Below are 20312 nucleotides of genomic sequence, written 5' to 3'. Positions count from 1 at the left end.
CCAGGACATGATCCCTCACCCTGTCACCCTTTGGACAATGCAAGGAGCAAGGAGCAAGGACAGGACCCCTGCAGCACAGGGCATCCCAGCCCCACGGACAAAATGTCCCAGAGCAAAGCCAAGCCTGCGACCCAACACTGACACACTCCAGCCTCAGAGCTGATCAGCATCCAGAACAGTAGGAAAGTGATAATGTCCAATGGAGAAGAGATGGAAGTAACCACCCCCTGTCACTGGGCAGGGGTGGTCACAGGAAGAGGCAGTGGGAAAAGTCTGTGAGCTCTGTTTTCTAACTGGGTGGTCCTCTGGGCATCCATGCCATGATCTCTAATAAAAAGAAGAAAAGGGGAGAAAAAAAGACACTGGTAGCTGGAAAGACGTCCTCAAATTCCTCTATCTGTGCCAGTCCCCACGCCCCGAGAGAGCAAATGCATGGAGAAAATTAAAAGCAACTGCTTTACACTCTGCTCTTCTTCCAATTCAGGCCAGGCAAAATTTTTAGGTTAATTCCCAGCCAGTCCCATGTTGTTGGGGGCCTCATCTCATAGACCAAGGATATGTGTGTGTAGACATGGATTAGCCTGGAGCAGCCAGCATGGAGAGCAAGGACCCCACAGTGACACCCCCGTGAGAGCCTTGGGGGACCCCTTGCTTGGGAAAAGGGTCCCATTGGACAGGCTGGCTTTGTCTTGGAGACAGGATGGGGTACCCTGGGAACCATCCATCTTCCCAGGGCAGGTTCTGAAAAGCTGAGTTCCATATGAGGTTTGCAAGTGGTTACAGGGGACTGCGCAGTGCCAGCATGGGCATGTCTTGCCAGGAAAGTGGAAATTCCCACAAAAAGGGAATTTCTGTCTGGATGGGAAAGGAGCAGCATAAGACAAGCTGGCAACAGGTGGGTGGCACAGCAAGGACAGAGCCACCAACAGCACTGTGTCTGCCAACAGCTAGATCCTGCCACCACATAGGATCAGGGGATCTGACAGTGTACGACCCACAGCAACAGATTTTCCCAAAGGGAGAACAGCCGCGCTGACTGACCCAGTTTTTCCCATGCTGTGTGGGCACCCCAGAAGGTCAAACACAGATTGAGGGGGGGTAAAGGGCACATCACTTCCCACCTGCAGCCCTGGGAGGGGACAGTCACATCTCCAACAGGTGGTGGGACTGCATGTAGCTGCCCCAAATCACACCGAGCCCCGTCCAGCAGCACAGCCACGCACAAAAACAACTCGTGAACGCAGCGCTCCCGGGATTAGGGACTTAGCGTCCGCACAACCCTTTGAAGTTGGAAGCGCTAAGTCTGATTATTATTAGAGAGCTCCAGCTCATTAATCCTGATGTTTGGGGCTGGATTTCCCCCCTCCCAGCCCCATTCCTAAGCCGGTTCCCGAGTACGACGGAAATCCACTACTACCGCTAAATATTTGTGACTCTTTGCAAACACACTCTGGGTCTCTGCCCCGAGCGGCTCCAGCGCCCTGCAGCACCCCAGGAAACAGCGGGGGCAGCTCCTGACACCCACACAGGTATTTTTATCTAATAAAAATCCAAAAGAGACATGATTGCGTAAGTGTGAAGTACCTTCATCTTTCCTCCAAGCCAAGTACAAAGGTCAGATGTCTGCAAAAGACTTTTCTAGCCTGACTCTAGGTAATCACCAACACTGTCCCTGTCCACAGGGTGAGCAGGACATGCTGGGCATCGAGACCCACACTGTGGAGTGGGACCCCCAACCCAACCCTCAAATGTTTGAGTTAAAAAGGCAGAAACATTCAGAGCTGTTCAATGAACCGTTATTCCTGGGTGTGCTTCGGAGAGAGCACACCCCCACATCCAGCCAGGCTGCGAAACGGGGCACGAAGTGGGAAGAGAGGCGGGCAGGGTGCGGGGAAGCGCCGGGGTGGCCGCGGCCGGGGCCTCCAGGGCCGGGGGAGCTGCGGGCAGGGCGGGAGGTGCGTGCGTGCATCACACGCTACCACAGCCACCATCTTATCTGGGAAAGCGGGATTACTTCACCCCAGCTGCAAGAAGAGAAACCGAGCAGGATTGCGCCGTTTTCCCAACCGGAGCCCCCCGCATCAGGGCCTGGATCCGGCCACGGGGCTGACCCCGACCCCATGGGAACCGGCCGCGGGTGCAGCCCCCCAGGGCCACCCAGCACCCCGACGGGAACAAAGCCAACGAGGGGCTGCCCGAAACGCGTCCCTGGGTCCCCAGAGAGGTGGGTGGCCCCCGTGGCAGGCACTATGGAGGGCAGCGTGCGATGCTCTGAGCCCCCCAACAAAAGTAAATAAGCTTTGCACCAGGAGGCAGCGCAGTCCCGGGCAGCGCCAAGGGGCCGGCCGGGAGCGGGGGGCTCTTCCCGAGCCCCCTCCGGGACGGCTCCTTTGTCTGGGCACGGCCGCGACGCTCCGCGCCGCCCGCCCCTTTCCCGCACACACCACGGCATTTTTTTCCAGTTACATTTTTTCCATATTAGCCCTCAGATTTCACGATGCACCCCCCCCCCCCCTCCGCCGCCCCCCCAGCGAGCGCAGCAATATGTCTGATCTCATTGCCATAATAGGATCGGGAGCGGGGATGGCAGCCCTGGCCCAGAAAGGTGTGGGAGGAGGGAGGGCGGCCCTGTTCCCCTCACCACAACACCACGGACGGGCCCCCGCACCCCAAAACCGCCCCCTGTGCCCCAAACACCCCCTGCCATGGGAGCGCCGGCCTTGGGCCTGAGGGAGGCCTGGGAGGAAGAGGAGGAAGAGGAGGAAGAGGAGGAAGAGGAGGAAGAGGAGGAAGAGGAGGAAGAGGAGGAAGAGGAGGAAGAGGAGGAAGAGGAGGAAGGCCCAGCCCTGGCAGCCCCCCAGCGCTGAACCCTGTCGGGAAAGGAGCCGGGGTCCCCTTCCCATGTCCCCAGGAAAGCAAGGGGGTCATGTCCGGCACGTCCAGGAGGGGACGTTTTGTTTTCAACCGAGGTTTTTCCCAGGACTTTCTGGATCGCCTGGTGGAGCTCATAGGACACCCCCCACCTGCTGCCCTGCACCCCAGGAGGGGACGGGATCACCCCAAGTGCTGGTGCCGGGCCCCAAATGGCCTCAGGGGGTGAGGCCCCAGGGGAGGTGGCACTGGGGTGAGCCATGGCCTCAGGGACATGTGGGCACACTGCGGGACACCTGAGAATCTGTGGGGTCAGCAGGCATCCCATGGGATCTCTGGACATCCTATGGGACCAGACAGCACCCAAAGCACTCTTGGACATCCCACAGGCTTCGCAAATACTTGTGAGTCCCTGTGCTGTCTGTGGGGTCATCACACACTACGCATGGGATGAGCAGGAATCACTGGATACCCTATGGCACCAGAGAGCAACCATGGGGCTCCTGGACACCCCATGGATCCAGAAATACATGCGGGTCCCTGTGCTATCCGTGGGGCAGCAGGCACCCCATGGGACCATGCACCATCCATGGGGTCAGCAGCATCCCACGGGACCACACACCATCCATGGGGTCAGCAGCACCCCACGGGACCATGCACCATCCATGGGGTCAGCAGCACCCCACGGGACCACGCACCACCCATGGGGTCAGCAGCATCCCATGGGACCATGCAGCACCCATGGGGTCAGCAGCATCCCACGGGACCACGCAGCACCCATGGGGTCAGCAGCACCCCACGGGACTCCTGGACACTTTATGGGACCAGAGTGCACCAGTGGGACTCTTGAACACCCTACAGAAACCATGGATATCCTGTAGGTCCCTGGGCTATCTGCAGGATCAGCGAACACCCCACGGGGCTCCTAAGTACCCTATGGGAGCAGGGAGCACCCTTGGAGCTCCACAACACCCCATGGAATATAGAGATACCTGCAGGCTCCCTGTGCTACCCATGGGACCCCACAGCATCCCTGAGTTGATCCCAGGTAACTGTGGGAGCAGCAGGCACCCACACGACCCTACAACACCTGTGTCCAGCAAGCACCCCTGGGGATCCCATGGGATCCTGTGCCAACCATGGGCACAAGAGACAAGCGTGGCACCCTGTCCTATCCGTGGGATCCCAGGACGTCCATGGGACCGACCCTATACTATCCATCGGATCCTGAGCTATCCATCGGGACACCCATGGGACCCTAAACTACCCAGGAGGCTCCCAAGGTACCTGCGGGACCCCAGGCTACCCATGGGGATAGCGGACACCGCACGGAGACCCAGGGGCGGGCAGGGGGGCGGGACGCCGGGGTGGGTTTTGGGGGGAAAACAGTGGTTTTTGGGGTAAGATCCCACCTGGTTGAGATCCTCGTCGTTGAGCAGGTGGGACTCGCGGGGCTTGAAGCAGTTCTGGCACTTGCTCTTGTTGAAGATGTTGGCCTGGAACTTCCTGCAGGGATTGTCCTTGGCGGCCATGGCGCGGCCCGCGCCCGCTGCGCGCCCGCTCAGCGCCCCGCGGAGCGCCCGCCCGCCGCCGCGCCCATCGCCGCCGCCCCGCGCCCGCGGGGGGCGTCACGCGAACGCAAAAACCAACACAGAACCCCGGCGAATACAGCAGGAAAAAAAATCAACAGAGGGAGCGAAGCGCAGGGCGGCCGCCTCTACTGCGGCTCAGCGGGCGCGCATGGCCGGGCGGCGGCGGAGCGCGGAGGGGCGGCGCTGCCCGCGCCGTGCGGGGCCGTGCGGGACGGTGAGAGGCGGTGCGGGGGTCGGTGCGGTGCGGGGCCGGGGGCCGGCGCGGGGCGGGCCGGGCGTGCGGGCGCTGCGGGAGCCGCTCCCGACTGCGCCGCCCGCAAAGTTTCCAGCGCCGCGGAGCCAGGCGGAAAAGGGGGCGGAGCGGCCGCGCGGACGGACGTGCTCGCCCGCCAATGGGAACGCGCCTCCGCCCCTAACGGGTGGCCGCGCTGGCCAATGGGGAGCAAGGAAAGCGACGGGAGCGGCGGGGCCGCCTCGGCCGCGGGGGAGGGGTGGTGCGCTGACAGCTGGGGCGGGAGCGGCCCCCCTCGGCTCGGCCCGGCTCGGCTCGGTTCCGTTCGGCTCGGTTCACTTCGGCCCGGCTCGGCTCCGTTCGGCTCGGCTCGGCTCGGCCCGGTTTGGCTCAGCCCAGCTTGGTTCGAATCAGATCGGCCCAGCTCGGTTTGGCTCAGCCTGGCACAGATTGGCTCAGCTCAGCCCACCACAACTCAGCTCGGTTCGGCTCAGCTTCCTGCAGCCCAACTCAGTTCAACCTGACTTGGCTCAGCCCGGCACAGATAAACTCGGCTTGGCTCAGCCTGGCACAGCTTGGTTTGGCTCTGCTCGTCACAGCTCAGCTCTCTTCAGCCTGTCTCAGCACGGCTTGGCTCGGCTCAACTCAGCTCAGCCCATTGTAGGAGCAGTTGTCCAGTGGCCCCCACCCTTGGCCTCTTATAGAACACAATGACCTCCCAAAAAGCCCGCACCGGCTTTTTGCCAGTGGGACACGCGGTGACACAGGGTGACAATCCATGACCCTGTCCCCAGCCCTGCCACACCAGGGTCACCAACCCTCTGATGCTCAGATTAGGTGCAGACAATGTCCCTTACACTCATGTGGCACCTTGGTGACCTGGGGCACTGGGGACAGACCAGGGATGAAGCAGGGACAGGGATGCACGTCCCACCTCAGCCACGTCCCTGCTGTGCCACCGCCCTGGGGCCAGCTGGGAGCTCCTGTTTGTCCAGTGAATTTTTATCCGGTGGAAACCGGCAGGTAAATATTCCTGACCGGCTGATAAGGACCTGGTGTGAGGCCACAGGTTTGGCCTCCCAGCTCTGCCCCTGGGTTCTGCACAGAAGCACCAGGGAAGGGACCTCAGTGCCTGTGGAGCATCCCTGGGTCAGGAGAGAGGTGGGAACGCTGACCCTGGGCAGGGGACAGGGCAAAGGTGCCAAGTTACACCTCCAAAATGCCCCCATCCTGTCACAGTCAGACATCACCATGGCACAGAGCATCTCCTGCTCATCCCAGTGTTCCCCGCCAGCGTGGGATGGGGCCCTGCTATGAGGAACAAACACATGGATCTTCCTGGATTTTTGGGACCAGGAAAAACCCGTTGGAGAAGAGGTGACGGTGTGGTCCCCTCGCGCCCGGCGCTGTCCCGCCCTTTGATGTGGGACCCGGCCTCAGCGGCCTCGCCACGCCGGCTCCGCGCTGTCATCCCGACTAAATAAAGCCCAGCACAATTGCCTGCTTGTTTATTAATTTTTGCTTCATCAAAGGCAGCTTTAATCATCTCTCTCCCTCCTGCCAGGGCCACTCGCAGCACACACCGTGTGCCGTGGATTGGGATGGGGCAGCAGAGCACCAGTGACCCCAGAGCATCCTCACCCAGCCCTGAGCCCACATGATGACCCCAGGTGGCCACCAGACCCCCACATGCCACCATCTGGGGTGGATTTTCCCACCTTTTCCTTGATCCTGATGTTATAAAAGCAGCACAACCCTACCCCAGGAGGAGAGGTTTCTTCCCCTGTGGAATGTACAGACCCTGCCACCCTTGCTGTGGGTCCAGGGTTCACCTGGCACATGACTGCGGAAATCCTGCGCCTTGGAGAAGGGTGGATGATTTTCTCAACCAGCTCTTGTCCTTCCCTGATTGCCCTTTCCTCCCTCCCTGCTTCCATCCCCAATGCTGGATTATTCCCTGCAACACTGCTTGCTGAGGACCTGGCATGCCCTGCATCCCACAGTTCCTACAGATGTTCAGCTTTTTTTTTATTCCTCTCTGCAGCTCCATTTACACCTTCATGTTCTCCTCATGGTCCTTCTCCACCTCCTCAGGGCACAGACCCCACAGACTGGAGAAACCCTGGAGGGAAGGGGCTGCTCTTTCCCTATTTCCATGGGGACCATTCCCCCAGAAAAGGGCACGGTGTTGGCACAGAGCAGGCAATGTGTGTCCCACCCTCGGGCTGTGCCTGCCCCGTGGGCTCAGGGCCGTGACCTGGCGCCATGCGCGGCTCTGCCGGAGCCGGCAGCACCTCGCGGGAAGCGGCTGCTGCTGGGGCTGGCTCCAGCCTCTCCAAAAATCCAGCTGAACGGGACAGGCTTCTCCACAAACCTGTCGGGCCGCATTCAGCCGTGCGGAGCCGGAGTTCGCGCGCCGCCGGCCGCCCCTGTGCCACGTTCTGGAAACTCACTGCCTGTGACATCCCCTGTGTGACATCCCCAAATCCTGGCACAGCCATGGCATTGAGGTGCCCAACATGTGCCATGGGAACATGTGTCTCACCCCATCATCCCCCCATTGGGAATGCCCAGTTGGAGCTGTCATGTCTCTTCAAGCCAGAGCCGGTTTTTTCTGGAGGAGTTTCCTCAAATGAGGGCAATTAAAACAATGGGAAAATGGAAAGTTTTTGTCAGGGAGCTGCAGTGGCAGAGGAGGAAGGTGCTGTGGTGAGTCAGCCTTCTAAGAAGAAGCCCCAGTGCCAGGTAAACAAGGTGCAAAGCAGGAGGTGTTAGTCACCAGCACAGGCTGTGCTGGCCCAGCCTGGGGAGGGCAATGGCAAAACCCTGCAGCTCCTGGAAAGGGTTCGGCAGCACCAAACCCCACCGGCGAGAGGAGAGCAGCACCTGCTCCTGTCATGGTGTGGAGACCCCACCAGCACCATCCCTTGGCTCTGCTCACCAGGATGTCACCGTTTGGGACACAGTCCATGTGGCTGTGCCGTGTTTTTCCTGCTCTGTGGCACATTTTTCCGCGGGGCCGGGCGCTACCGGGACAGGAGCAGGATGGCCGGGTGCTCCTCCCGGGTGGCCATCACTCCCCTCAGGACCTTGGGCAAGTCATTTAATGCCTCTGTGCCGCCAGCTCGCTGTCATTAGCGTGGAGCCAGACAGATGGATGCCCAGGGGAGAGGGCAGGAGCCATGGCTTGGAGCTGGCAAGCCCTGGGATCCACACTGGATCCAGGCTTGGACTGAGCGGCGCCTGAGAGGGCTCCTCTCCTCCTGCCCTGCTCCAAGTGGAGCCCCAGTGTGGGATGGGCATCCAGGGCACTCCACAGCCCTGCCAGGGCAACATCTGGCAGGGGAAACACCAAAGGAGGCTTGGATGCTTCTCATGCCACTGTGTGTCTTATAGGGGTGAGAGCCACAGGGTGGGAATCCACACGGGGTGTAAAACACCTTCCTGGATGGAGGGAAAGGCCCTGGGCTGCTCTGTGCACAGTTGTCACAGAATCAGAGTGGTTTAAGTTGCAAGAGACCTTAAAGAGCATCTCGTTCCACCCCCTGCCATGGGTAGGGACACCTTCCACTAGACCAGCTTGCTCCAAGCCCCATTCAATCCCATTTTTCCCATTGGGAAAATTAAAAGGACCCAAATTATCCACTGGAGGAAATCCACAGCACTCAGCTGCAGCTGATGCAGTCCAGAGGGGAGGATGCAGCTTCCATGGGACTGGAAAAGCCCATGAGGATGGTCCAGAGCAAGCTGCACACACATGCTGAGACCTGAGCATGTCCCAGAAACCACAATAAACCTGTCCCACCAAGCAGAACTTTCTTCTTGTCCAGAGAAACCAAATGTCTTTCTCCTAAAATTGATTAATTACACTCCAAGTTGGGTTACCAGTGGCTGCTGCTGCCATCAGACCTTGCTGTGCTTCAGCAGGAAAATCCATATCTTTTGTTCCCACCTGTGCTTCCCCACATTTTGACTGGTGGGCAGGGCAGAGGGGATCCCTCTGTGAGGCTGCCTGCCCTGCCAACCCCCTCTCACCTCAGCAACCCTGCTAAAAACATCACCCCGTGCAAAATCCAGTGCTCTCAGCCTCCTCCATCGCTCGCCCCCTTGGCCACCACCCGGAGCTGCCAGCGCAGCCGTCGGATGTCTGCTCTGCTGACTCCATATAATGCAAGTTTTACAAATGAAAATGTCACATGGCCCTAAATTAAATACTTTGGAGAAACCCATTATAATGCAGCAGCACAATTAGCTTTATCAGCCAGCCCAGAGTCATGCCAAAAACCAAAGCCGACTCACTTGACAGGAGCTGCCATCCATGAAACCAAGCTAACGACCTTAATTATATTTTTAGCTTCTAATTTTTGGCTGACAGTATCCTCAATTACCCAGCCCATAATTTGTGCAGGGACGGCGATCAGCCTCACCTGGCCTGTAATTCCCAGGATCAGCCCTTTTATTCCTTTTAAATATTAAATTGACTCCCACTGGCCACCCTCCAGCCCTCTGGAATTTCCCCAGGGTTTTAGTGTTAAAAATTAACAGCAGAGCAAGCTGCAAACCCCTTCCCATGAGGGTTCTGCCAGGAAAACGCCTCTCCAGAGAGAATTCAGCAGTAAGGACAAGGAGTTGTTCCCACCAGGCCAAAATCCACGCAATCAGATCAGCTGTTCTGGCCAAAGATTGTTCTTTGACTCATCCCCTTATCCGCCACCCACGCTTTGCACCTCAGTACACAGCCCTGGCACTGAACCCGCCTCTCCCTGCTCCTTCCCTACGCATTTTTAGGGCTTTTTCCTCATTTCTGTGCCAGACCTCAGCCAACCTAGGTCTTTTCCCATCTGGCCATGCTTGGTCTCCAGCTGGCTGCTGGGTTTGGGGAGCCAGCCCTGAGCACAGCCTGGGCTTTGGTAAAATGCTTCCCTTTTCCTGAGTTTTGGCAAGGAGGCTGTGGCAGCATCACCCTGCTGATGCACAGGGGCACCTCTGGAGCCTGGCTCACCCAAGGCTCACCCAGAGCCCTGGCACAACCTCTGTGAGGGTCAGACCCTCGGCACAGGGGCTGCCACAGTGCCCAGACACCCCTGGGTGCTGCATCCTCGGGATGACGCCCCACTGCAGCCCCAGGGGGGGAGACAGGACAAGGAGCAAAGGGAAGAATGGAGCAGTGTGGGCTGTTTGGGGGGCTCTGAACCCCCCAGGCTCTGGGGGCTGCTGCAAATGGAGGTGCCAGGGAGGGGCAGGAGTGCATCCACACATGGAAGTGTCCCAGGGCAGGTTGGAGAGGGCTTGGAGCAACCTGGGGTAGTGGAAAGTGTCCCTGCTCATGGAAAAGGGGTGAAACTGGATGAGCTTTAAGGTCCCTCCAACTCAAACCATTCCAAGTGCTGTGATTCCCCTTGGTCTGGCAGGGCTGGAGGATTCTCGGGCTGCGGATGCAGCCGGAGCCCCAGGAGCCAGCGGGAGCCGGGCTGGGCTGGCCAAGGGTGCCATCTCCTGGGGACAGATCCGCACAGCCGGGCTGCGGGAGCCGGGGGAGCCGCACCCCAGACTGCCCGGGGGAACTGCCCGGGGGAACTGCCCGGGGGGGGGGGGAAGGGCATGGCTGTCACCGAGATGGTCACCACACTGGTCACCACGATGGTCAGATGGTCACCGAGATGGTCACCACGATGGTCACCATGACTGATGGTCACAGTGATGGTCACCATGATGGTCACCATGATTGATAGTCACAGTGATGGTCACCACGATGGTCACCACAATGGTCACCATGATGGTCACCATGATTGATGGTCACAGTGATGGTCACCACAATGCTCATCATGATGGTCACCATGATGGTCACCACGATGGTCACCCACCACATTGGTTATCATGATGGTCACCATGATGGTCACCACGATGGTCACCCACCACATTGGTTATCACGATGGTCGCTGAGACCGTCACCACAATGGTCACCACAATAGTCACCACGACGGTCACCACGATGGTCATTACAATGGTCACCGTGATGGTCACCATGATGGTCACCACAATGGTCACCGTGATGGTCACCATGATGGTCATCACGATGGTCACCATGATGGTTACCACAATGGTCACCCACTATATTGGTTATCACGATGGTCACTGAGACCATCACCACAATGGTCACCATGGTGGTCACCGTGATGGTCACCGTGATGGTCACCACGACGATCACTGTAATGGCCACCACGGTGGTCACCACGATGTGACCCCGGCTCTGCAGAGCCCTGGGGCGTCCCCAGCGAAGCCCAGGTGGCAAAGCCAGCAGCAGCCCCGCGGGTTTGGCTGGCAGTGACTCTGTGGTTTGCCACGAGGTGACGGTGGCAGCACGGGGGATGCCCAGGGACAGGCACATCCTGGCGCCGGCGCCTCCGTGGGGAATTGGGCTGACAGAAATGAGCCCTCGGAGCCGTCTGCGCTCAGCCTGGCCCTGCAGTTGGCAGTTTCGACCCAAAAGGGCTCCTCCTTCCTTCTTCCCCCACAGCCCCTTTTTTTTCAGGTCCTAAAGGGAGCACGTGTGTGAGCAAACGTCCTGGCCAGGGCTCGGAACTGCTGAAAGCAGATGGGCTGAGGAGAGAAACCACCCCAGCAAAGCTGTTCTAGGGGAAAGCAAAGCACCCCCAAAAGTTTTCAGAGCCAAACATTATCCACCCTGTCTGCCTGTTACCTGCAGCTCTCCCTGCAGCACTGCCACCGGGGCAAGAGCCCAGCAGAAAAACAGATTTTGTTGTCAGGGCAAAACTGGGCTCTGTCACCCCAAAGAGTCTGTGGCACCTCCAGAGCCAGGTGCAGATGGGCACTGGAGGGTGCAAAATGATTTGGGGGGATGAAGGGGGATGCAGATGGATGCAAAACCATGCAGAGGGATGCAGAGGGATGCATTGCACTGGGAGGATGCTGGTTGGTGCTCTGGGGAACCAGTGGATTCAGCAGGGATTTAATCCAGAAATCCAGAACAGGGGGCTGGTGGTGCCTGCCCAAACCACAGGAACAACCCCAGGCAGGGCAGGGTGGCAGCCACTGCCTTGGCTGTGAGACAGGAGCTCATGTGGGACCAAGTCTGGAGGTGCTGGAGAGCCACAGAGCATCCTTGGAGGCTGTAGGAGGGGGATGATGATGTTTGGGACACAGAGGATGAGGCCACTGGGGCACACGGCCGAGGAAATGGGGCTCCAGTCCACAGAACCCCAGAATTCTACAGCTGAAACCACACTGCCTGATCCCTGCTCAGCGAGGAGGGACAAACCACCCCCAAGTGCTTCTCACTTCCCTCTTGAGGGCTCACCAGGGTGGAAACTGCAAGTCTCTGGTGCTATTTACAGAGGTGAGTTTCCCCTGCAAAACCCAAGAGCCAGCAGGCTGGGACCATCCCTCCAGGGCCATCTCCCTGCTCTGCCACACCCAACCAGCTCAGCAATGCCAAAATCGGGATTTCCCTCCCAGTGGGAGACTCCAGCATGGCAATGATCTCATCCTTTTTACCAGATACACGACATGTGGCACGTGGCACTGTTGCAGTGTCCCCGTGGCTGTGGTGTCTCCTCTCCTGTTCCTTGCTCCAAGCTCTGTGGTCCATGGGATGGTGCCAGTGCTGCTTCCCACCCTCCTGCAGGATCTGGGGTGTGTTGGGGCACATCCAAACACAAGATGATGCTGGGTTCTCTGCTTTGGGCTCTGCTCCCCATGAGCAGGATCAGCCTCCAATATCCCTGCAATGAACACAGCAAAACATCCTCTGGCCTCTCCATTCCAACTCCACATGGCCAGCACAAAATAGGAGGTTTTGAACCAGACAGAAAAACCTTTGATGCTGCCCCACTGATGTTTTTAGTAACAGGTATTGCTGCTTCCTTCCTCCTTCAGCTGCTTCTGCAGAAAGGTCCCTCTGGGCTGAGCTGAGTCACTGTTCTGCCACACTCCCAGCACCTCGTGCCTCTGCCTGGCACCACTGCCAGAGCCATGCCCAGCATCTCTGCAGGAATCAGGGACAAACCTCTGCAGGCTGCCAGCAGTGCAGAGGTGGCTCTTTCCCTCTAGGAAAACAAGCTGAGTTATTAATGTGCTATTAATGTGTTATTAATGTGCTATTAATGTGTTATTAATGCACTATTAATGTGTTATTAATGCTTTGTGCCCCAAGCCCAGCCGGGACTCAGTTGCCCATACAGGACACAGCACAGCTCTCCTGCCTCCCAGACATGGATGCACCTGAGAAAATCAGTGTTTGAGGCACCTTATGGGGCTCCAGAGACATCCTGTGAGTTGTGAGCAGGAGCCAGGACAGTGGTTTGTGCTGGCCATCCTCAGGACATGGAAAGGATGGATGGTCTGAGCTGTGCTTGCTCCTGGCTGTTGCCTCTTGTACAGAGTGAAACAGAGAAAGAAAACATCCCAGTGGCACAGGCTGCCCGGGGCAGTGGTGAAATCACCATCCCTGGAGGGGTTTAGGAGGTGTTTTATGTGGCCCTTGGGGACGTGGTTCATCAGTGAACTTGGCAGTGCTGGGGCAATGGTTGGACTCGATCTTAGAGTGCTTTTACAGCTTTTATGATTCTGTGATTCTGCTGCGGTTCTGTGATGCACGAGCAGGTGCTGCACAGTTCCAACTCCACCAAGGCCCTCTGAAAATGTGACCACCTGGCCCAGGACACCTGGCCCTGTTCCTGGTGACACATCACCCCCCAGTGTCCCCCACCCTGTCCCCAGCAGCCCAGGGACCCCACGAACCAATGCAAGGTGCTGAGTGTGCAGCCAATTTGCATGGCAGGGACAAGGGGAAACCCCAGGAAATGCACAGCGCAGGCATTAATCAAATCTCTCTAATAATAAACCTCTGAGGCGTGCAGGGGCGCAGGGCTGCAGCTCGTGGGGCCATGGCAGGAGCCAAGGGGGAGTAGAGACTGCTGGAGAGTCAGACGTGAGTTACCCACGGAGGGGCTGCAGGGGATGGGGGGGTGAGGGGTTTGTGTGTGCCAGGGTTTGGGGTTGGTCACGTTCCCAGAGCCAGCAGGGTCTGCTCAGAGCTCCCACCCTGCAGAAGGTGGCAGAGCTGTGGGGCTGGACAGGGAATCACAGAATGGTTTGAGCTTAATTCTCATCCAACCACCTGCCATGGGCAGGGACACTTCCACTGTCCCAGTTTGCTCCAAGCCCCGTCCAACCTGGCCTTGGACATTTCCAGGGATGGGGCAGCCACAGCTTCTCTGGGAATCTGTGCCAGGGCCTCATCATCCTCACAGGGAAAAACTTTTTCCTGATCTAAAAATCTAAATCTAAATCCAAATTTAAAACTACCCTCCTTCAGCTTAAAGCCATTCCCCTTTGTCCTGTGGTTGCTTAAAGGTTGGCATGAGGGGTCTGTGGGGGAATTCAGAGGGTCCTCGTGCTTGAGAGGCAGAGGAAAAAACTCACCTGGCTCTGCTGGAAAATCCATGGCTAAGAAGTCCATGCTGGGGGGAGCACCACATTGGACTCCTCAAGGAGGGGAAGATCTGTCCTGGATGAGGGCAAACATTTCCTTGGACGTGTCCTTGCAGCATCTGGGAGCTCAGCCTGCAGCCCCTCAGCTGTAACACAGCCCCAGATCTGCTTCCATCAATTATCCCATGGGAAACCCCAGCTAGGTCAGGGATGGCCCAGCTCCCTGCCATCCCCAGGGCTTGCATCCCCAAAGGGCTCCCTGCCACCCCTGGGGCCTTCTCTGGGTATAAAGATTGTCCCAAGAGCATCCAAGGAGTGCAGTGGCCTGAGCCTCGCTCTGCCCGGGGGATGTCTCCAGTCAGCTCGACAGAAATCATTATTTAATTGTATAGCAATGTTAATTGAACATCTGTGAGTGTCAGGCCTCCATCCCAGTGCAGAGAGGATTTTTCCCTGGGACTGGGAGGGTTTCCCGTGTGCTGCCCCAGGTGGGACCCAGCCCATCCTCAGCCCCTCGGGTGGGCAGTGGCAGGACAGACGTGCAAAGTGCTCAATCTCTGCACACTCCTGAGTGCTGGAGAGAGAGGAGAAATCCTGACAGAGTGCAGGGGACTTGCTGTATAAAAATCAAAGGTTTGGCTTTGCCACAGCAGCAGCTCAGCCTTTGGGCACGCAGAGGCCGATGCTGCGGCTTTGGGGGAGTTTTAAACCTTTGGGTCCCATCAGCACCAGCATGTCCCACCCGAGCAGGAAACAGCTGCAGCTCCAGCACAGCTCTGGGCAGAGATGTGGCTCCCAGGAGCCCTCTCAGGCAGCAAAGGCACATTTCCATTTCCACCAGGGCCGCCCTGTGCTGGGGTAGAGCTTCCTGCAGCTGCTCCGCTGTGCTGGCTGCAGACCTCACGCAGCACAGGAGCTTTTATCAGCCAGATAGCTCTTCAAAATGTAAGTTTTTGAGCAGGTTTTTATGCTGCTGAGAACTGCTGCTGTGCCTCTGGCATCACATCCAGTGCACAAGGGCACGGGGAGCGCTGGGGCAGCAGAGGATGGGACAAGCAGCCTGTGATAGGGACAAGAGCACGTCCATCTCCAGCTGGCACTGGTTAAACTGGTGTCTAAAGTCTCCTGGGGACATTTCCCTCCTTCTGCTGCTCTGACTTGCCTTATACATCAGCCTGGGTTTCACCAGAAACCGGAACACCCAAGAGAAAGGGCAGCAATGACACACAGGGTCATGTTGCTGGTATTTTCAGAACAGCCTGTAAAGTACAGGAATAGTCCCCAGTGTTTGTGCTCCCACTGGCAGCTGCAGGGATCCCCAGACCCTCCAGGCCAGGGTGGGCTCTCTGTGTGTCCCCTGGGACTGGCACAGGACACACACAGAGTTTGAAAAGCAGATTTGGCCTGGCAGCAGAGTGGGCTGAGGGACAGCCAGGATGTCCCTGCCAGGGGTCCCAGCCCTAGAAAGGGATGGGGTGGCTGCAGAGCAGCCCCGTGGTGGCCACCTTGTACCCACCTGTGTGTCTGTCCTGCAGCCATGGATGGGACAGGTGTGGGGCAGGATGCCATGAAGAACTGCACTGACCAGGAGTACTGGGACAGCCTCGTTCAGCAGTGCATCCCCTGCAGCCTCGCCTGCAGCCAGCCCCAGAGCAGGAAGTGTGATGCTGTGTGTGGTGAGTGTCCCTGGATGGAAGAGTCAGGGATGGGGCAAAGCTGGGAGGGAGGATCAGACTCCAGGGTGAACCCCAGGGCAGGCTCTGAGCCAGCTCAGCTTTGCAGAGCCAAAACCACAGAGGGAACTGACAGCTTCCCATGGATGGGCTGGGGCTGGCAACAGCTCAGGAGTGAGGCCAGGACCAAGTGCCTGCACCTCTGCACTGCTCCCTTCTGGGGTCACAGGGCTGCATCAACACTTGTGTCCCCTACTGGGGCCTCCCCACCCTCCAAAGGCAGGGCTGGGAGCCACCAGCTTCAGGGGATGTGGATAATGATAAACACCCAACCTGGGACAGGCACTGAGTGTCCTGAAAACGGGTGGGGAGGAGAACAAGGGACAAATGAACTTTGCACCCCAACCCTGTGCCTGTTCCCTTCCTTGAGTCATGGGCTGAGGTGGCTTAACCCCATCCCAGGGTTCATTCAGTGAACATCTCTGTGTTGAATTCCTGTATCATGAGCCAGTGCTGAGGCAGCTTTTGGTGTGTCCCAAAAAGCTGTGCAAGCCCAGGGCAGCAGCAGCAGCAGCTCTGAGAGCAGCAGGCAGGAGCTCCCAGGTGAGCACAGCTGCCTTTCCCCAGCTCTCCAGCCAAACCCCACCCCAAATCCCATGGATCTGTCACCCTGGAGCCCTGCAGATGTTGTCAGTGCTTTGTGCAGGGGGCAGATCCCACCCTGTGCCTGCCAGAGCAGTGAGCTGGGCCCATCCACTTGTGATCCCAGGCCTTGGGGTGGTGGGGGATGTGCTGAGGGCTCTGTGATCATCTCCCTTCCCTCTCCTCCACTCCTCCAGAGTCCATGGACTGCAACAAGAAACCTGGATTTTACTACGATGAGCTTGTGAAGGGCTGCATCAAGTGCAGCTCGGTGTGTGGGCAGCACCCCAAGGAATGTGCCCTGTCCTGCGAGCGTGAGTTGGGGAAGGGGCCCCAAAACTCCTCCTGTGTCCCTGGGGACCGCCCTTCTGGGGCTGCCATTCCACTGGGGCTGGGGAAAAGCAGCCAGGGCATCTCTTTCCCATTTTCTCCATCCTACAGTGGCTTTTCCCCATCATGTGCTGCTGTTTTACAGCCTGGGCTGCTCAGGTAGATCTCAACATCTCCAAGTCCTGAACTGGGGTTGAAACAATCCCTGGAGATGGAGGAGGGTGGGGATGGGGTGTGGGAAGGGATCTCCCCCAGCTCACCATGGAGGAGAGCAGAGAGGACACAGAGCTGCTGTGGAATTCTTTCTGTCAGCTCTTTCCCCATCACAAAGCCACCCCAGAGGTGTCTGACTCCCCATCTCTCCCCCACAGCCACGGCAGCGGGCCCGGCGGCGGTGCTGGAGCAGAAGGGATGCGCGGAGCAGGAGCCGTGGCTGGTGCTGTACCTGCTGCTGGGGCTCTGCCTCTGCAGCCTCATCTGCTCCCTGCTCCTGGGCTGGACTCACCTGCGCAGGAAGGGAGAGGGGGTGTCCTGCCAGGCCAGCGCTGGGACCTGCCACTGCAGGGAGGACCCTGCCAAAGGTGGGTGCTGGGGGCACTGGGAGAGCTTGTGGGGACAGGTGGGGCTGAAGGCAGAGCCAGTTCTAACAGGGGAGGGGGAAAAGCAAAGACAATGAGTGTGATGCTCACCCCTGTGCCCAATTCTCCACCTCAACCCCTCAGTCACTCCCTGCAGAGCCCCAGAACCTCTCCAGTCTCCATCCAGACACTGAGGGAACAAACATCTGTCCCACAAAAATCCAGTTTTAGTTCTGCAGCCAGAAGGGCCTCACAAAGTCCTTGTGTTAGGGAGAAAAGGAGAAAGGATCACGTGGAACAATTCAACATGGAAAAGGTGTTTTTCACTCTTCCTCCTTTTCTTCTCTCCTGCCTTTCCAAATAAAAATTGCCTACTTACCTATTTCTGCACACACATCACACACATCCATGTTTGCACACTTCCACCTCAAAGCCATGAATGTAAAAAATCACAGAGAAGACCCCACGAGCCAATGTGACCCCTGGAGTCACTCCAAGGACTCCCATTCCTGAGGGACACAGGGATCAAAGGGTCATTTTTAACATAAGCCACCAGGTTTGGAGAGATTTTCTGGTGTTTTAGGTGATGCAGTGAATCCAAGCTGGGAGCTGGGTGTCCTCTCCAGTTCCAGGAGTAGCTTTTCACAGGCTCTAGTGCAGAACTTCAGAGCATTCCCAGGTAAAATCTGCTCCTAAACCCCCTCAGCTGACGCAGAGTTTATTTGCAGATCGCCTGGTGGAGGCTGGCAGCGTTGGTGATGGATTCACCAGCATCAGAATCCCAGAGCCAGTGGAAACCTGTGGCTTCTGCTTCCCTGGACATGGCTCTGCTGTACAAGAGACCAAATCCTGCCAGAGCAGCTCCTGTCACCCTGGGGAAAGGGCTGCTCCCTCCTTCTCCGGGATCTGCAGCACGGGGAGCGCTGGGGCCGTTCCCAGCCCTGACGACGGCCACTTCAAAATCATCTGCTCTCCTTCCCAAGAGAAAACACCCATGGTGTGACCACAGGGGATGAATCACAATGGAGGGATGCTCCCTCTGCCCCAATCAAAGCTGCTTCACCCTCTGTGGCCAGTGACTGGAACAGCCTTACCCAGCCCGGGCTGTGCCAGGGCTGTGGGATACACACAGGGCTGGAGGTTGCACAGAGCTGTTTGCTTCCACTCAGGAAACTAAATTCCCATTGTTCTTGTGTGCTCCCAGTGAAAGAAGTTGCTTCCCATGTAGCAGCATCTGACTTCATCCTCCACCTTGACCTCATACCACTGGGGGTGTCTCATGGGGGTTTTTCATCCTGTTCCAGCACCAGCATCCCTGCAAAGGATCAGTGATCCCGTGGAGAGCTCAGCTCTCCCTGCTTGGAGACTCCTTCATGTACCAGGACAATTTCCAGCCCAGCTGTAAACCTCTCAAACAAAAACCTCAAACCTCTCAAACATGGCATTGGATCCAAGGATTTACTGTTGACATTAATGAGGAGGCAGTGTGGGAAGCTCCAGTGTTTGCAGCACTGCCATGGGTGATGGTGAGGCTTTGCCTCGTGACCAGGACACGATGCTGCACATGAGGAGCTGGGACAGGCACCAAAATCCTCAATGGAATTGGCTTTCAATATAAAAATTCATCCAAGTCTGAGATCTTTCTACAAAACTGGATTTATCTATATCTGACCTGGGTTATTCTGAAGAGCTGGTAAAAGTGAGGAACCTGCTGAAGTTAAAGCTGCTTTGAGAGAATATTTTTATCTAACCTGGCTTTGAAAGCTACCATGGAAAAATTGGAGTTTCAATGTGTAACTTGGAGTCCTCATTTCCACTAAAGAAGACTGTAGGAATTTTTTGTTTGGTGAAGAATCCCTCCTGGTAGGAGCCCGTTCCCTCCACTGTCTCAAACTACAGCTTTAAGCTTGAAAGAATAAATGTAATTCAATATATGCACAAATTGGTGCTGGGAAAGCAGACAGCTGGAGAAAACATGAGCAGAGTTATAACAGATTCTATCTCTTCTATATTATACATTCCTTTAAATGTAAATACTTTCTTACCATTAAAAAAGGCATCACCTGGGGGGTTGAGCTTCTCACTCTGGTCACCTCTCACTGTCTCAGCATCCACAGTCCATGGACATCCCAACCTCCAGAGCTTCCCTGTGTCCCAGCAAACCTGGAGACCCTCTGGGCCTCCCCTCTCACATCAGCACCTTCCCTTCCACCTGCACAGCAGCATCTTCCCCAGCCTCAGCTCCCTCCTGTGGGATCTGCTCCAGTGCCCTCTGCTCTCCTGCTCTCAGTTCCTGGGGTCCCCACACCTGTGGGTTCCTGCCCCACAGCCTCCAACACCATGGCCCCAAATCCTGTGGCACCAATAGCAACCCAGTTCCTCTAGAACTGCAAAAGTCTTTCAGCCCCAGAAGTGACCTTGGCCCCCACCCCTGTTCAGCCTCAGCTCTCCCTCATTCTGCACCCTGGCATGGATTAATCTCTCCCTCAGTTTCCCCAAGTTCTTGGTTCCTTTTCCAGCCCAGCCTCTCTTGCTCTGCTGTTTGTCTCCTGCCTCCTTCAGCCTCCCTTTGCATTCCTGCTCTGCTCCTTTCTCTGCTCCCCAGGCTCCTGTTCGTGCTCAGACCTCCAAGGCCTCCTGGCTTCTCCTGCCCCTCTGCCTTCCTGCAGCCCCACGTCCTCCACCCTCACTGGGCTCTGCTCCCCCAGCACTGACAGCCCCACATCTTAAAGATCATCTCACTCCACCCCCTGCCATGGCAGGGACACTTCCACTGTCCCAGGCTGCTCCAAGCCCTGTCCAGCCTGGCCTTGGACACTGCCAGGGATGGGGCAGCCACAGCTTCTCTGGGCACGCTGTGCCAGGGCCTCCTCACCCTCACAGGGAGGAATTCCTTCCCAATATTCCATCCATTCCTTCCCTCTGGCAGTGGGGAGCCATT

The 20312-nt window shown here is 57.5% G+C and overlaps 2 protein-coding genes across 11 annotated transcripts in view; one reads left to right on the top strand and one right to left on the bottom strand.

The window, feature by feature from the left end:
* LOC117003782 (myosin phosphatase Rho interacting protein) overlaps nucleotides 1-4444 on the bottom strand; it is a 72805-nt gene extending 68361 nt beyond the window's left edge. For 6 of the 8 annotated variants that reach the window (XM_033074023.2, XM_033074025.2, XM_033074024.2 and 3 more), the window contains exon 1: nucleotides 4284-4444. In XM_033074023.2, the coding sequence (XP_032929914.1) occupies nucleotides 4284-4403 (120 nt within the window). In that variant the 5' untranslated portion in view covers nucleotides 4404-4444. The remainder of the gene's footprint in view (nucleotides 1-4283) is intronic. The other 2 variants (XM_033074030.2, XM_033074029.2) reach the window with 1 other exon arrangement.
* On the top strand, nucleotides 4031-20065 carry TNFRSF13B (TNF receptor superfamily member 13B). Of its 3 annotated transcripts, none has more exons than XM_033074032.1 (5): nucleotides 4031-4154; nucleotides 15684-15824; nucleotides 16661-16777; nucleotides 17165-17374; nucleotides 18100-20065. In XM_033074032.1, exons 2-5 carry the CDS (start codon nucleotides 15686-15688, stop codon nucleotides 18372-18374), a joined length of 741 nt encoding a protein of 246 aa, XP_032929923.1. In that variant the 5' UTR covers nucleotides 4031-4154; nucleotides 15684-15685; the 3' UTR covers nucleotides 18375-20065. The 3 variants fall into 3 exon arrangements, with proteins under 3 accessions (XP_032929923.1, XP_032929924.1, XP_032929922.1); XM_033074033.1 differs by lacking the exon at nucleotides 4031-4154 and adding an exon at nucleotides 4648-4677; XM_033074031.1 differs by lacking the exon at nucleotides 4031-4154 and adding an exon at nucleotides 13203-13645.
* Nucleotides 20066-20312: the final 247 nt, after the last annotated feature.

Source organism: Catharus ustulatus, chromosome 16 (genome assembly GCF_009819885.2).
Source record: "Catharus ustulatus isolate bCatUst1 chromosome 16, bCatUst1.pri.v2, whole genome shotgun sequence".
Classification (NCBI taxonomy): Eukaryota; Metazoa; Chordata; class Aves; order Passeriformes; family Turdidae; genus Catharus; species Catharus ustulatus.
Note: the sequence above shows the minus strand (reverse complement) of the source record. Positions and strands in the feature narration are given on the sequence as shown.

Coding starts and splice junctions, on each gene's coding strand:
- TNFRSF13B (XM_033074032.1), top strand. CDS start 15,686: ATGGATGGGACAGGTGTGGGGCAGGATGCCATGAAGAACTGCACTGAC. Junction 16,778..17,164: donor ATGTGCCCTGTCCTGCGAGC/GTGAGTTGGGGA, acceptor TCTCCCCCACAG/CCACGGCAGCGGGCCCGGCG. Junction 17,375..18,099: donor CAGGGAGGACCCTGCCAAAG/GTGGGTGCTGGG, acceptor GTTTATTTGCAG/ATCGCCTGGTGGAGGCTGGC.